At 33.4% G+C, this 12,975-nt stretch overlaps 2 protein-coding genes across 2 annotated transcripts; both read right to left on the bottom strand.

Annotated features, from left to right (window-relative positions):
* Positions 1-5,659: 5,659 nt before the first annotated feature.
* LOC145600298 (uncharacterized) lies at positions 5,660-6,861 on the bottom strand. Its single transcript, XM_081656215.1, has 2 exons — positions 6,264-6,861; positions 5,660-6,123 (listed from the first exon to the last, which is right to left on the bottom strand). Exons 1-2 carry the CDS (start codon positions 6,859-6,861, stop codon positions 5,660-5,662), a joined length of 1,062 nt encoding a protein of 353 aa, XP_081512341.1.
* A 4,329-nt stretch (positions 6,862-11,190) lies between these two features.
* LOC145600299 (putative late blight resistance protein homolog R1B-16) lies at positions 11,191-12,929 on the bottom strand. The gene is made up of 3 exons (XM_081656217.1): positions 12,848-12,929; positions 12,253-12,781; positions 11,191-12,136 (listed from the first exon to the last, which is right to left on the bottom strand). The coding sequence occupies exons 1-3, from the start codon at positions 12,927-12,929 to the stop codon at positions 11,191-11,193; spliced, it is 1,557 nt and encodes a 518-aa protein (XP_081512343.1).
* Between the last annotated feature and the right edge of the window lie 46 nt (positions 12,930-12,975).

The raw sequence follows: 12,975 nt of genomic DNA on the forward strand, positions 1-12,975 counted from the left end.
TCAATGCTATCGGACTCATTTATCATTGTTTAAATTTAGGAAGTGCAGAGTAAACATTAACAAAGTTAGAGTTACCTCTATAATATTTTTAGGAGTAAGTCATTTTTATATCACAATTTTCCTACATTTAAACAAAAATCAGAAATTCATAGGTTTAGAAAGTTGCATCCAACTATAAAAGGAGAAAGATTAATCCGAGTAGGGGATATCAATCTAGCTAAGTGAAGGCTTCAAAACTTTACAACAAGCTTGTAATCATGTATGAATTATTCAGTTGCGTTATCAAACTGAATAAATTATGTACAATCTTTATCAACTCCTTCTCACCTTATACAAGTACATATATCAAGTAATAGGGAGGACATGTCTGAATAAGGCCTCAGATGTGTAAAGAGTAAGTGTTACAACCTGCTGAATGTACAGAAAATATAACTCAAGTATAAAGAGTGAGTGTGGGAATAACAAAAGAGAGGGAGCAGTAAAAGGGTGGCATTAGTGGCAAAGGGAAGTAATAGAAAAAGGGGAGCAGCAGAAGGGTGGCAGTAGTAGTGGTAGACTGGTAGTAAGGGGCAGAAGAAGGGATTGAATAGCAGAAGGGGGGAGTATACAAACTTCTTAGTATTACTAAACTAACATAAAATAATAAATCTGACTGTCTTAATTGATTATTGAAACTTGGTTTTTTTTTTTCCACGGTTGTTCAACAAAGAACACTAACTGACCGAAGTTGGTTTATCATGGTTATAGAAAAATAAAGTTAAATAGACAAAAATAACAAATTAAGCACACACTATCTTATAAGAGGATCATCCATTAGCAAATAACTTTCTTGGTTTCTTTAGATTAATAGGGTGCTAATATACTCATGTATAACAACCTCAATTTAGCAGCAATAATGGAAAAAGTTCAGGCAAGTGATTCATAGCTCACATAACATGCATGCAACCTCCCACAATACAAGAAACATAGGAAGCTTAAAAAACATCACAAGCCATTGCGAAGTAGGAAAGAAGATGACGGTGGATCAATATTTTCACTCACACAACTCCAATGAGTAGCATAATTGGTCTTTATCTAAAAGATGCCATCCAAACATCTAGGGAGACATTGGACTAACATAATTAATGTTGATTTATAATTCTAAATAAAAGTAACCTTTAATAATTGAGAAGAAAAGTGTGCCTATTATGAGAAAACGTGCATCTTTTTTTGTAATCTGGTGTGCTTGTTACTGAATTAGACAGAGCACACTTACCAGATTGTAGTACGATTATATTAAATGCTCTCAAATGATATCTAACGCAATTCTTTTTCATGATAGAAAAATGACTATTTCCAAGAATCAGTTGTCGAAAACGGACAAAAAAAAACACCCACGATCCACACATGGATAAAGAAGCTAATGGCATGCATAAATTGGTAGACATAGAAGTAGAAGCCGCTCTGAGAAATACTTGAAACACATTAAGGTAATGCAAAAAAAAAAAAAAAAAAAAAAAAAAAAAAAAAAAAAAAAAGCAAAAATATGATACCTTGTCTGGTCGAAGGGTCTTATCCATTATAATGTACAACAAAGCTCCATCACAAGTCACACCCACAAGAGGCTTTTCAAATGGTTCAAGAGTCTTAGAATCAATGATGTGAATGGTATGGATCTCATCTCCTTTACTATCTTCCGCATATGCAATCAGCTTATTCTTAGGACTTACCTGGAGAAATAGGAACCAAAAATATAATTTGAAAACTACATGTTGAAAGGTTTATTCTACCCCAATACTTTCCCCCAAAAAACCAACACATCAAATAAGCATTACAATATATTGTTCATACCCAAAATTATAACATTAATTCAAACGGACCTAATGACAATTTACATACACAACCCCAACCCTAAAAAATATCTCAAATACAGAACTTCGGAACTAAATTCAACAACCAAGAAATTCCATCAACTAATCTCATGAAAATAAAATGAAATAACACAATCACAAGACGATTTTAGTGGTTTGAACAAAACCTAGCAAGTAGAATTCCTTCAATTTTGAACAAACAAGCGTAAATCTTCAAAAATTACATTAAAAAAATTAGAAAAATGGAAAAGAAAAGACCTGAAGACCAGCACGAGAAAAACAGGAAATGGGAGCTTTCTTATCAGATTTGCTATCAGATTTGCCAATATAATGTCTGCTTCAAATATGTAAGAGCAAAGACAAACAACTTTTCTTGAGGTTTGAGGGAGAAAAGTTAAATTTTTCCTATGTAAATAACCAATCAAATATAATGGTTTCAATAAACTAATTTAACAAGGAGAAAGTACAGAGGCTAAATTCCCAAGTATAAAGGAGTTGTCTTTCACATGATTGAAGCCACTCAACTAATACACAAGTAGCTCATATGATCATTATGCAAGCACGATGTAAGAAAACTTTATCCCCTTATTAATCTCACCTCTATGGGGTGAAAAAAGGGATGACGGAGGGAGTAATTTTCAAACTCTAACTTCTTTATCATTTAGCTACAAATAATCAATTATTGTAGCTAGTTTCGTGCTCATTGAACAAAATCCATAATAACTTCTTTGTTAAGAAAATTTTTAATGTGAAAACCATTATAGATTATAGTCACACCCATAAAATAACTACATAATTGATTTCTTCTTCAAAAAGAGCCTAATAACCCTCATACATCATCTCAAACAATGATTCATGTTGAGACACTATTAAGAAATAATTCAATGATGATATGTTACTCAACAAACAAAACACCTAACAGAGATTAGAGATGTCAGTTTCTTGGGTATACTATAATTTTTAAGCTTGGGTATACTATGATCTTTGAGTAATTATAGTGGGTGAAAATTTTTTGAGCTTTTATGCAATTTTTTGATTTCACAGGATAGTAAAATGGTTTTTTTTTGGTTTGTCAGGGAATCTTTACTCACATTAAATACGGAAGGAGTATTTTGTATCTAAAAAAACAATGAAATTTATTATTTAAAAGAAAACAAATATAAGCAAAATATAATTTCCCAGTATATTACGCTTTTCCTTCCTCTGAAATAGTACAAATCCAACACTAATTTAACCAAAAAAATTACAAATCCACCACTAATTTTACCAAAAAAAATATACAAATCCACCACTTTAAGCTCCAATATTTGTAAGATTTTATAAAAAAATTTAGGATACCATTGAGCCGTGAGTTTCTTTCATATGGGCTTAATAGTTAAAATTTGGTTGTTTTTGACTAAGATCTTTAATTTAAGTAGAACTATTAGCTGCAAAAGTTGCTCAAAAAATCACGCACTACTATCGACTAGTACTACTTCAGCTTCTAACAAGAGGGTACAAATCAAATTAAAGTATAATCCACAAGAAAAAAAAAAGGTTATTAAATTGTTTAAAACATCTAAGGGTATAAAATTTAGATATTTAGATAAGCATCAACTTTAACGGCATAAATTAATTCAAAAAAAAAAAGGAAAAAAAAAACTAGTTGAATTGCGCATGCAAATTGGCAAACGAAATAAAGGTTTGAAGAAAATTGGAACCTGTAATACTCAAGTAGCAGTCTGACAATACTATTCCAAAGTAATGACTTTCAAAATGGAGAAATGTTGATACTTAGAGATCTATTTGAGAATGAGTATGATTGAGAAAGGAGATGAGTTGAGACAATAATGAGGTGTTCACAACTTCACACTATTGATTTTTTTGGATGCTTTGAGAAATAAGGGTTTTGAAAATTGGGGAAAAATAACGCAGGCTACCAGCTCCAAAAATTGAGAAATAAGGGTTTTGAAAATTGGGGAAAAGTAGCGCGGCTATGAGAATTGAGAAATAAGGGTTTTGAAATTTGGGGGAAAAAATAGCGCACAAAAGAAGGTAGAGTGGCGGGTTGCTGAAATATTTTATAAATAATCTTATTTAATTTTCTTATATTCTTAAATAGGCCTAATGCTACGGTTGTTTTACCTACCGTTGCACTAGCCATACCCGTTGCAAAAACCCGTTGCATTATCGTTGATTGTTGCAAAAACCGTTGCATTAGCTTATACCGTTGCGTTACAACGTTGCATTAGCCTTTAACCGTTGCTTAACACCATTGCATTTCCTCGTTTATGTAGTAGTGTATAATTAATTAACCTTAATGGTATTATATATTTTATACACATTCTTAGATAATATGGTATGAATTCACAAAAATATTGCCTAAAGGTTACTCGGCCTAAAAGGATCATGTTGAAAAGCCAAGCAAAATAGTAAAACCAAATAGTGCACTTGTAATGGGAGTAGAAGCACACCATTCTTGACAACTTAATTGACTTTTCTTCGTCAAAGTTTCTGATTAAGTCAATTTGTTTCCCATTGGTTAGGGTTTTAATGAAGCAAACACCTTTATTTGTAAATTGGAAAGTCTACCATTACCCATCAACCCTTGGATTAAATATTTAATGAGGTAGTGAATTGTGCTCCCCTCAAATAATTCCATAAAAATATAATTAATGTGTCAAGATAATTATTTAAGAGAACCATTGGGTCGGTGTTATATGATAAAATGAAGTTAATCCTTGGTCGATATATACTTGATTAGATCAGGTTAATAGTTAAATATAAAATTTAGATCTAGCATTTTGTGAATAAAACCTACAATTCAACCAACATATATATATGGTCTAATTAATCCTTGAATAGTAATTTACATACATAAGGAAAAACCTACAATTCAACCAACATATATATATGGTCTAATTAATCCTTAGATAGTAATCCACATACATAAGGAAACACTTTTAGGATATTTTGAGAAACCTTATATTTTAGGCCAGAGAGACATTTTGATGTCAGATGATTTCAATTTCATGTTAAAGACATATGTAGTACACCATAATAATAATATAAAGCTAATCCAAATTATATTAAGCCAATCTAATTTAATTTAATTAAAAATTAGTCTTTTCACAGTCAAGACATGAAGCTTGGCTTGATTTGGCTCAAAGCCTAATCCGTGAACGGGGCATATTTTAGCCTAAGGTCATCTTGGTGGTTTGATTTGGCTCAAAGCCTAATCTGTCTTGAGACTCTAGACTAAACGGGGCATATTTTAGCCTAAAGGTCATCTTGGTGGTCATGATCAACTCTACTCGTACTAGATATGCTAAATTGCTAACACACCTATATCACTGATATACTGTACTATTATATTATGAACTTGATATTGAAATAGACATGTACAACTGCCACAATCTAGGTAGAGTTGCCTTTTTCACCTAAAAAATCTCCACCAACAAGACAATGACAATCGGAAGAATATTGTTACACAAAATTCTTGCAAATAGAATAGATAAAACAAATACAATAATATAATACATATGTAATTTATAAAAATAAAAAATAAAATAAAAAATAAAATAAAAAATAAATTATTATACATATGTATGCTATAACGTTACTATGATGGGCACTCAAACCTCGACTTAGTCCACACACACGCAAATGGAGGGAAAAAAATGTATGTAGTATTAGTATCTTTTTTTTGAATAGTTTGTACTTTGTAGTATACTACTTGTATATATCATATATGTAGAAGCTATAAAAAGGTGTAGAAATTAAATAACGAATGAATGTATACGTCCATCAGTTGCAAAAAATCCGATCTATTAAGGCTTGATTCCCTTAATAAGTTCTTCCACTTCATTGTTTGAGCTCATTTTGGCCAAATCTCCGGGTGTACGAAAATTTTCATCTTTCTTCTTGATAAGGTCCTTACCCTCCTTTAGGTTCAACAAGTATGAGACAACATCCCTCAACTTGTTGTCGCGTTCTTTAGCGGCAAGGTGCAGTACCGTTCGCCCACGATGATCACCGGCTAGCAACAATCCACGAGTTTTGGAATTGGAATAGAGCTCCTTTAAGACCTCAACATGGCCTCCTAGGCCTGCCTTGTGAAAGGGGTTGGACTTATCGTCGTTGGGGTAACTTATTGAATTTGGATTTTTTTTTAGAAGGTAACGAACTATGTCAAGATTACCATTTAGTGATGCATGAGAAAGAGGGGTTAATCCGTCTTCATTAGTACACTTGATTAGCTCGCGTTGATATTTGAATATGGTGTGCAACATTTCTGTGATCGATTAGACAAAACCAACCATCAATTAGTACATGGAAATAAAATCTAAAACGCCTAATTAAATTTGAGTTAATTAGTGTCATAATGTACACACAAGAAAATTACAAGTAATTGAGAGCTTTTCATTTAATTACCTTTGTTATTATCTGCAATGGCAACATGGACAATTGATTTTCCTTTCTTTAAATTGTCAAGAGCTTTATCATCTTTAGCCAACCTACAAAACATGTCCTTGACCAAGTCCAAATCGTTGCGACAAACAGCTAGATAAAGAGGAGAGATCTTAGAGTGATTCAAGGCATAGGACCCTTGTGGGTGCTCCTTAACCAAGAAAAATGCCAACTCCATGTGGCCATTCTCCACGGCGAGGTGCAAGGGTGTGTCGCCCTGAGAATCCTCGTGACATAACCACCCCTTGTTCTTACCAACCGCCTCTTGAGCTACTTTGGTGTTTCCACACCTTGCTGCCGTGTGGAGCTCAAGATCACCGATCACATTAGTTCTGATACCATGTTGGAAATTATTTGTTTGATGTCTTCCAGCACCCATTTCAACATCTATAGTAATGGCATAAACTAAGATGTTGGTATTTATTTCCCGGGGAATTAGGTTGCTTCCTAGGGTGGGAGTGATTTCAAACGGTGATCGCTCATCAAGATACATTTTAGTATGAGACAAACCAAGGAGTTTCATGAGCTTTTCTTTTTCCTTCTCTAACTCTTTTTCTTTCATTGTGTTGGGATGATTTTGGTTATTGGTCATTGTGAAGTATATATATGATGAAAGAGAGCGTATTTATAGCTTTGATGAATGAAATATGGATTTTTTACAATGAGAATGATTGAGCTAGGATGTAACATTTATATACATAGCGGGCTAGGTACGGTGGAAAATAGAAATGAATAAGAAATTGCAACAGAATTTCATGTAAATTATACAATTTAAATTATTTTCTACTCATTTTTTAATATAAATTCTTTACAACACTAATTAATGCGAGGAAGACTTGTTAACATTTATATTGACTTCAACTGCTACACGGCCCCTTCTTATATTGGTATTTGTTTTAGGACTTGTTAATTAAGTTATCGCATCGCTATTTTACATGTTAATCAACATTGCAGGTCGTTCTAGATTTTTAACCACCAGATATTTTGATTTCTTGTGGTTGTATTATCTTAACCTACTACTTCTAACAAGTTAGACTTGAAAATTGCTAGCATTACTTTGTGTTCACATTCATTAACCGTAGTACGTAGACCTTGTGCGCCAAGAAAATGAATAAGAAAAGATGTGACTATATTCCTAGTTTGTTTACGGCAGTTCACTCGGTGATGACTACAATTACAAGTGGCTATAATTTTGTAGACTAGTTACTACTATTTAATGACGTTGCAATTAATAACATGTTAATGACATGAAAATAATCAAATAATGATATTTATTCTCCTCTTGACACTTCACACGTCTTCTCTAATACAATGAAATCTCCTCTATATAAACCATTAATTACTCCAAAGTCTTAACCCCATCAAGAGTCACCTAGCCAACATGATCGATCTAGCAACGGTCCTTGTATTTAAAACCCATTCTTCTTTCCTTTCACTTATACGGACTAATATTTTGACTTTTACATAATTCAAAATTATTTTTAATTAAATGTAATTTTGTGGTCCATTGATTAAGGGTATTGGGGGTTAGAGTTTGGCTAGTTTATGAAAATTCTTTAAAAAAATATATCGCCATGTCACACTATGAGAGCTAGCCATGCCCGAAGTCGTTACCTTAACCACAAGTGGAATTTGATTGACATGAGTTTGTTACATACTTAGGGATAAGATTTTTATTTAGAGACAAAAGAATATTAATGTTAGCCACATTATTCTTTATTACTCTCTAACATATGAATAAATAAGAAAATCTTACTCATATTATGTACTACGTACAATAATTTTGTAATAGTTTCAATATACGTTTAAAGTATCAATTTTGATGTTTTTCTTTTTTACTAAAATAGAAATCATCATGACCAAACTTCAATGCAACGTAGAGAACTAGAGATTATAGTATGGAAACATCATGGAAAATGTTATGTTAGTCCTCGGCTCATTGTTCTGAGACTTCAATAAAAGAAAAAAACTTCCTCCCAAGAAATTCGTGACTAATCCAAGCTATCAAGTGTTCCTAGCAAATTCTGTGATTATATATGATTATAATGTGTCTATCGCTATAAATGTTGATAGAGTGTAAAACCTATTCTTGGACCTTAATTATCATCTTAACATTATTTTAGTTGATGTGGTCCTTCAACATAGTATCAAATTTATCAATCTCTCTTTTCAAGCATGTACTTATGTCCGACCTATTACTTTATTAGTATGAATTTGAGGATTGATAAACATATTTCATAAAATAATGTTTATCAAGGTGTGAAAATCAAACTTATGAAAAAGTTTGATCAAATCAAGTTTACGTCATGGTCATGTCACGTATTTTTTTTAGTTTGGAATCAATTTTGGATCAGTTTATTTTAGACTTTTTAGTTACAAGTCAAGAATACTTGACCATGAACCAAAATGTTTCAATTATGTAGGTCAATCAATTGGGCCAACGGGTACGTTTAATATTTCGAAATTTGGCAAACTTTGTGCTCATTTCAATGTAAATCATTTTTTAATGTCTAATTAAATGATGGAAGAATATGTTTTCTAAAGTGATTCATAACTAAGCTAGTCAACATTATTTAAAGAAAAACCACAGCTGTACCAAATTATGGAGAGGGTGAACGACCGTGGCTACTACTAGTAAACACCGAGTGGTCGCCGTGTGAAGACCCGAAGATGCAAATAGCTAATTGACTAATTAGCTTGACGAGGAGACGTCATGCAGGAGTCATCACTTCTTAACCTTTCAATTTAATACTAAGTTCATTTGATTAACATAATTTGGTGTAAATTCCCCATTCAATTCATTTCTTGGCGGACAAGGTATATAAGTGTATGATGTACCGTTTGTCCTTAATTATTTCGCTTCATTTTAACTTTTTTACACGGCCCTCTTGACTATTCAATTTTGCTATTAATTGAAAACAAATCCTAATATATATGGAGTATAAAATATTGAATTTATATTAACGCATATAGTAAACATTATTGTAAAATGATTTTTCCCCCCTAAATTGATCATCCGGTTTAAGTCACCATCCCAAGTCTTCAAGACTCATTCGGACTATAATAATGGTTAGATCTTTACCAATTTATATAAACTCTGATTTTAGGAAAATATTAGTTGATAATTAATTATATTAATAGTTAAAATTATATATTAAATATTATGTTGTCAAAGTGGTGCAACTATGCAAGTACTATGGGAGAGAGGGGGCATTAGTGACTTTAGTGTCTTATGAATGTGAATGCTTACTATTCGTTGGGAATTTTTAACCTAAACTTGTTAGTAGTTAAAATAAGGTGGTACTCATACATCATTAAAAATCTACAATGATTTTGACATGAATGTGAGACATGAAACCTTAAGTGGCATCCAAACAACAAAAGAAGCCAACGCAATGTAGCAGTTAAGTCAATTGATAGACCAAGTCATGCATTTGGAGAGTTCCCTTGTCTTTGTATTTGATCTTCAAGAATATTTTTCTATGAAGGTAACAAAAATCATCAATAACTATTTTCTTATTATTACTTCCTTAATTCCATAAAATTATGGCTATCTTATTTTGCATAATGTTCAAAACGCATCTTTGACTATATTATTGCATTTAGAAAAATATTATAAAATATTAATATTTATAATCATACACATTGAGACGAATCTAACAATAATAGGAGTAGAATAACTCACATAACTATGTTATGTATAAATTAATTAGAATTTTTGGTCCAGAATTTTTTAGTTTGTGACCATGAAAATAAAATGGAACATTATATTATGGGGGAGGGAGCTAATAATTGCCATATGAAATTAAACCCTTCGGCCCTCATAAAAATTAGTGATTTTTGTGTTTGATTTTTTTAGTGGACCCATCTAGCATGACCCATTTTCTTAGGGTGTGGGCCTTGATGAGTAAACATAACAAATATGACCAGATTGGTGTACAACTAGAGCTGATTAATGGACTGGGCTGGCTCAAATTTCTCACTTTTTACAAATTCGATGGAATATTAATAATTTTTTTTAATAAAAAACTCGGATTTTTGGTGGGGGATAGAATGAGGTAGGGTCGGGTGTGGTGGTGTCGGGAATTTTTTTTACCACGTGGTAGTAAGTGGAGGAGTCAGGAATGATATAATACTATTATATACTACAACTTACACAAAGAGCAATATCGTCCTTCCATGTCAAAAAGGGAGCGATGCCCTGTGAAATGAGAGCGTTGTTTAGCGATTCATGTGAAAAATGGAATTATGGAATATATCACCCCAAATTTTTCTATTTCCTTCCTCACTGAAACCAAACAGCAGAAAAGAAGGAAAATAGTTTGAATATGTTATCCTCCAAAACAAACACAACCGAGCTAAACGAGCACTACTAACAACTTGCCCATTATATCCAAATTCACAATTTTTTCAACATAATACATGAACATAGCTTCAAATTTATGAGAAATAATGTGCAACTTCAAAACATCATCAAATAAAAGAAATATGATTTCATCAATTGCTCAGCAAACTAGTGATGACTGAATCATGTCATGGTAATCAAAGGTTTTGGCACAACTAAAAAGGTTTTAACTTCACAATTATGATACACTGTTGTTCATAATCAACATGAATTTTGGGGGGGGGGGGGGGGGGGGGGGGGGGGACAACAGGAAAGTGTTGTAAAACTAAGCATCAAAGAAAATTTTATTAGTTTTAGAATACTACAACTGCTAAAAGAAATAGGAGACTAAAACAAAAGATATTAGTTAAAATACTAAAATGAAGCACAGAGTATGCAATATAAGAACTTTGATTTTTTAACTGAATCCATAACTAATAATGTTTGAAATTTAATAGGTGATCGAGTGTCGATAGCTGGAATGATCCTGCTTGTTGAACGAACTCTCTAGTGCATTTGCATCCTGCATCTGATTCTTTTTTCTTGTTTAAGTTTCTGTATTAGTAGTTCCAAATGCGCATTTGGGGACACTATGTTAACATCTTCAAGGCCAGGCAGCAAGAAAATGTACTTGTCAAAGTCGCAGGTGCAATTTTTAACATATAAATGCTGTAGTTCGGTATTGGTTTTACAAAACCGTACTTCTCCACCACGGATAGTGTCCAAATGAAGGGTATTGAGTTTAAGAAATGAACCTTCTGGTGCAATGAGATTGGCATAACTAAGATTGACTAGTTTAAGGGTGGTAAGCTCGGGAAACTTGCCTAGCATATTCATTGAAGCATCTGACCACGTTGAGGATTTCAACGTTATCTTTGTGAGGTTTTTAGAAAGATTAAAGTCACGGACTCCTCTGAATATATCTTGCCTAAAGTTGGAGTTGGAAGAGGATATCTTTAGCACTTGTAAATCATTCAAATACGCCAAGTAGGTTTGCAATGACCGGCCACCTTCAACACTACACAATGCTAACTTTTTTATATTTGGGCAAAGTCCATCTTTGACAGCATTTTCGAAATCTCTACTTGGGTAAGTGGTAGATAGGACTTGAAGGCTGTGGAGTTGCTTCCCGGACACAAGAGTTTTCCCATATCCTGAGAATTTATGACCTTTACCACCCTTTCCTATAACAAGTTGTTGCAAATGTTGCAATTTTAGTAGCGACCTCAATGGAATATTGTATGATATGCCACCCTCTAAGAAAAGCATTTGGAGGTTCCAAAGCTCAAATAAGGATTCTGGAATGGATGATTTTGAGCTAAGGAAGAGCCTTAAATACCTTAAATTGACTAAGTTGCTGAAGTCGTCAGATTGGATTCCATGGGATTCTCCCAAGTCCAAGACTCTTAGCAACTTATACTCACTGCTACTTAAGGTCTTGCAACAAGCTAAGCTATTAAAGTGTAGATTAAAATTTATAGGGTAGTTCCCTGTTGTTGGATGGATAGCCTTCGCGGCTTGATGTTGTTGATTGAACAAGTAGAGCCCTTTATTCTGGAAGCTATCCACATAAAGTTCTCTCGCTTGGCCTCATTGATGCAAAGTTTTCGTACAAGATCATGAATGCGACAAGTCTTTAACCCATCATCAGTAGTCCTTCTCTTAGTCCAGCCTAAATTTCGATCAATGAGTTGATCCAAGTAACTCTCAGCCACTTGTTCTAGAGGCAGGATCCCACTTGGTTCTATGAACCCTTCTGCCAACCATAGTGCAATTAGCCTTCGTACAGATATCTCACGGTCTTCAGGGAAAACCGTAAAGTAGAGAAAGCAAGGCCTCAAGTTTAATGGTAGATAACGGTAACTTAAAGCTAGTATTGCAAGACATAATTTATCTTCTGCTAGGGGAACACTCACATCTATGAACGTCCTATTCCATATAACTGCTGACAGCTCCTGGCCGGCTAACATTCTCGCTATCACCAAAATGGCCAAGGGTAACCCCTTGCATTTCTCAACTATTTTCATACCCAAGCTTTCGTACTTGCGAGGGCAAGATTTTCCTCGAAACACCTCTTTTTTAAAGAGGTCCCAACTTTCTGTTTCGTTGAGAGATCAGAGAATACAAAGCGCATCACTTGGACTAGCTTTACTAGCTTTCCTACCCACTGGAGTATAGCGGGTGGTAATGAGGATCCTACTGCCATTTTTCTTGTCAGGGAAGCAGTCCTCGACCTCATCCCACATTTCTGATTGCCACACATCGTCCAAGAAGATTAGGTATTTGTTCTTC

This window comes from Chenopodium album, chromosome 21, assembly GCF_948465745.1.
Source record: "Chenopodium album chromosome 21, dcCheAlbu1.1, whole genome shotgun sequence".
Lineage (NCBI taxonomy): Eukaryota > Viridiplantae > Streptophyta > Magnoliopsida > Caryophyllales > Amaranthaceae > Chenopodium > Chenopodium album.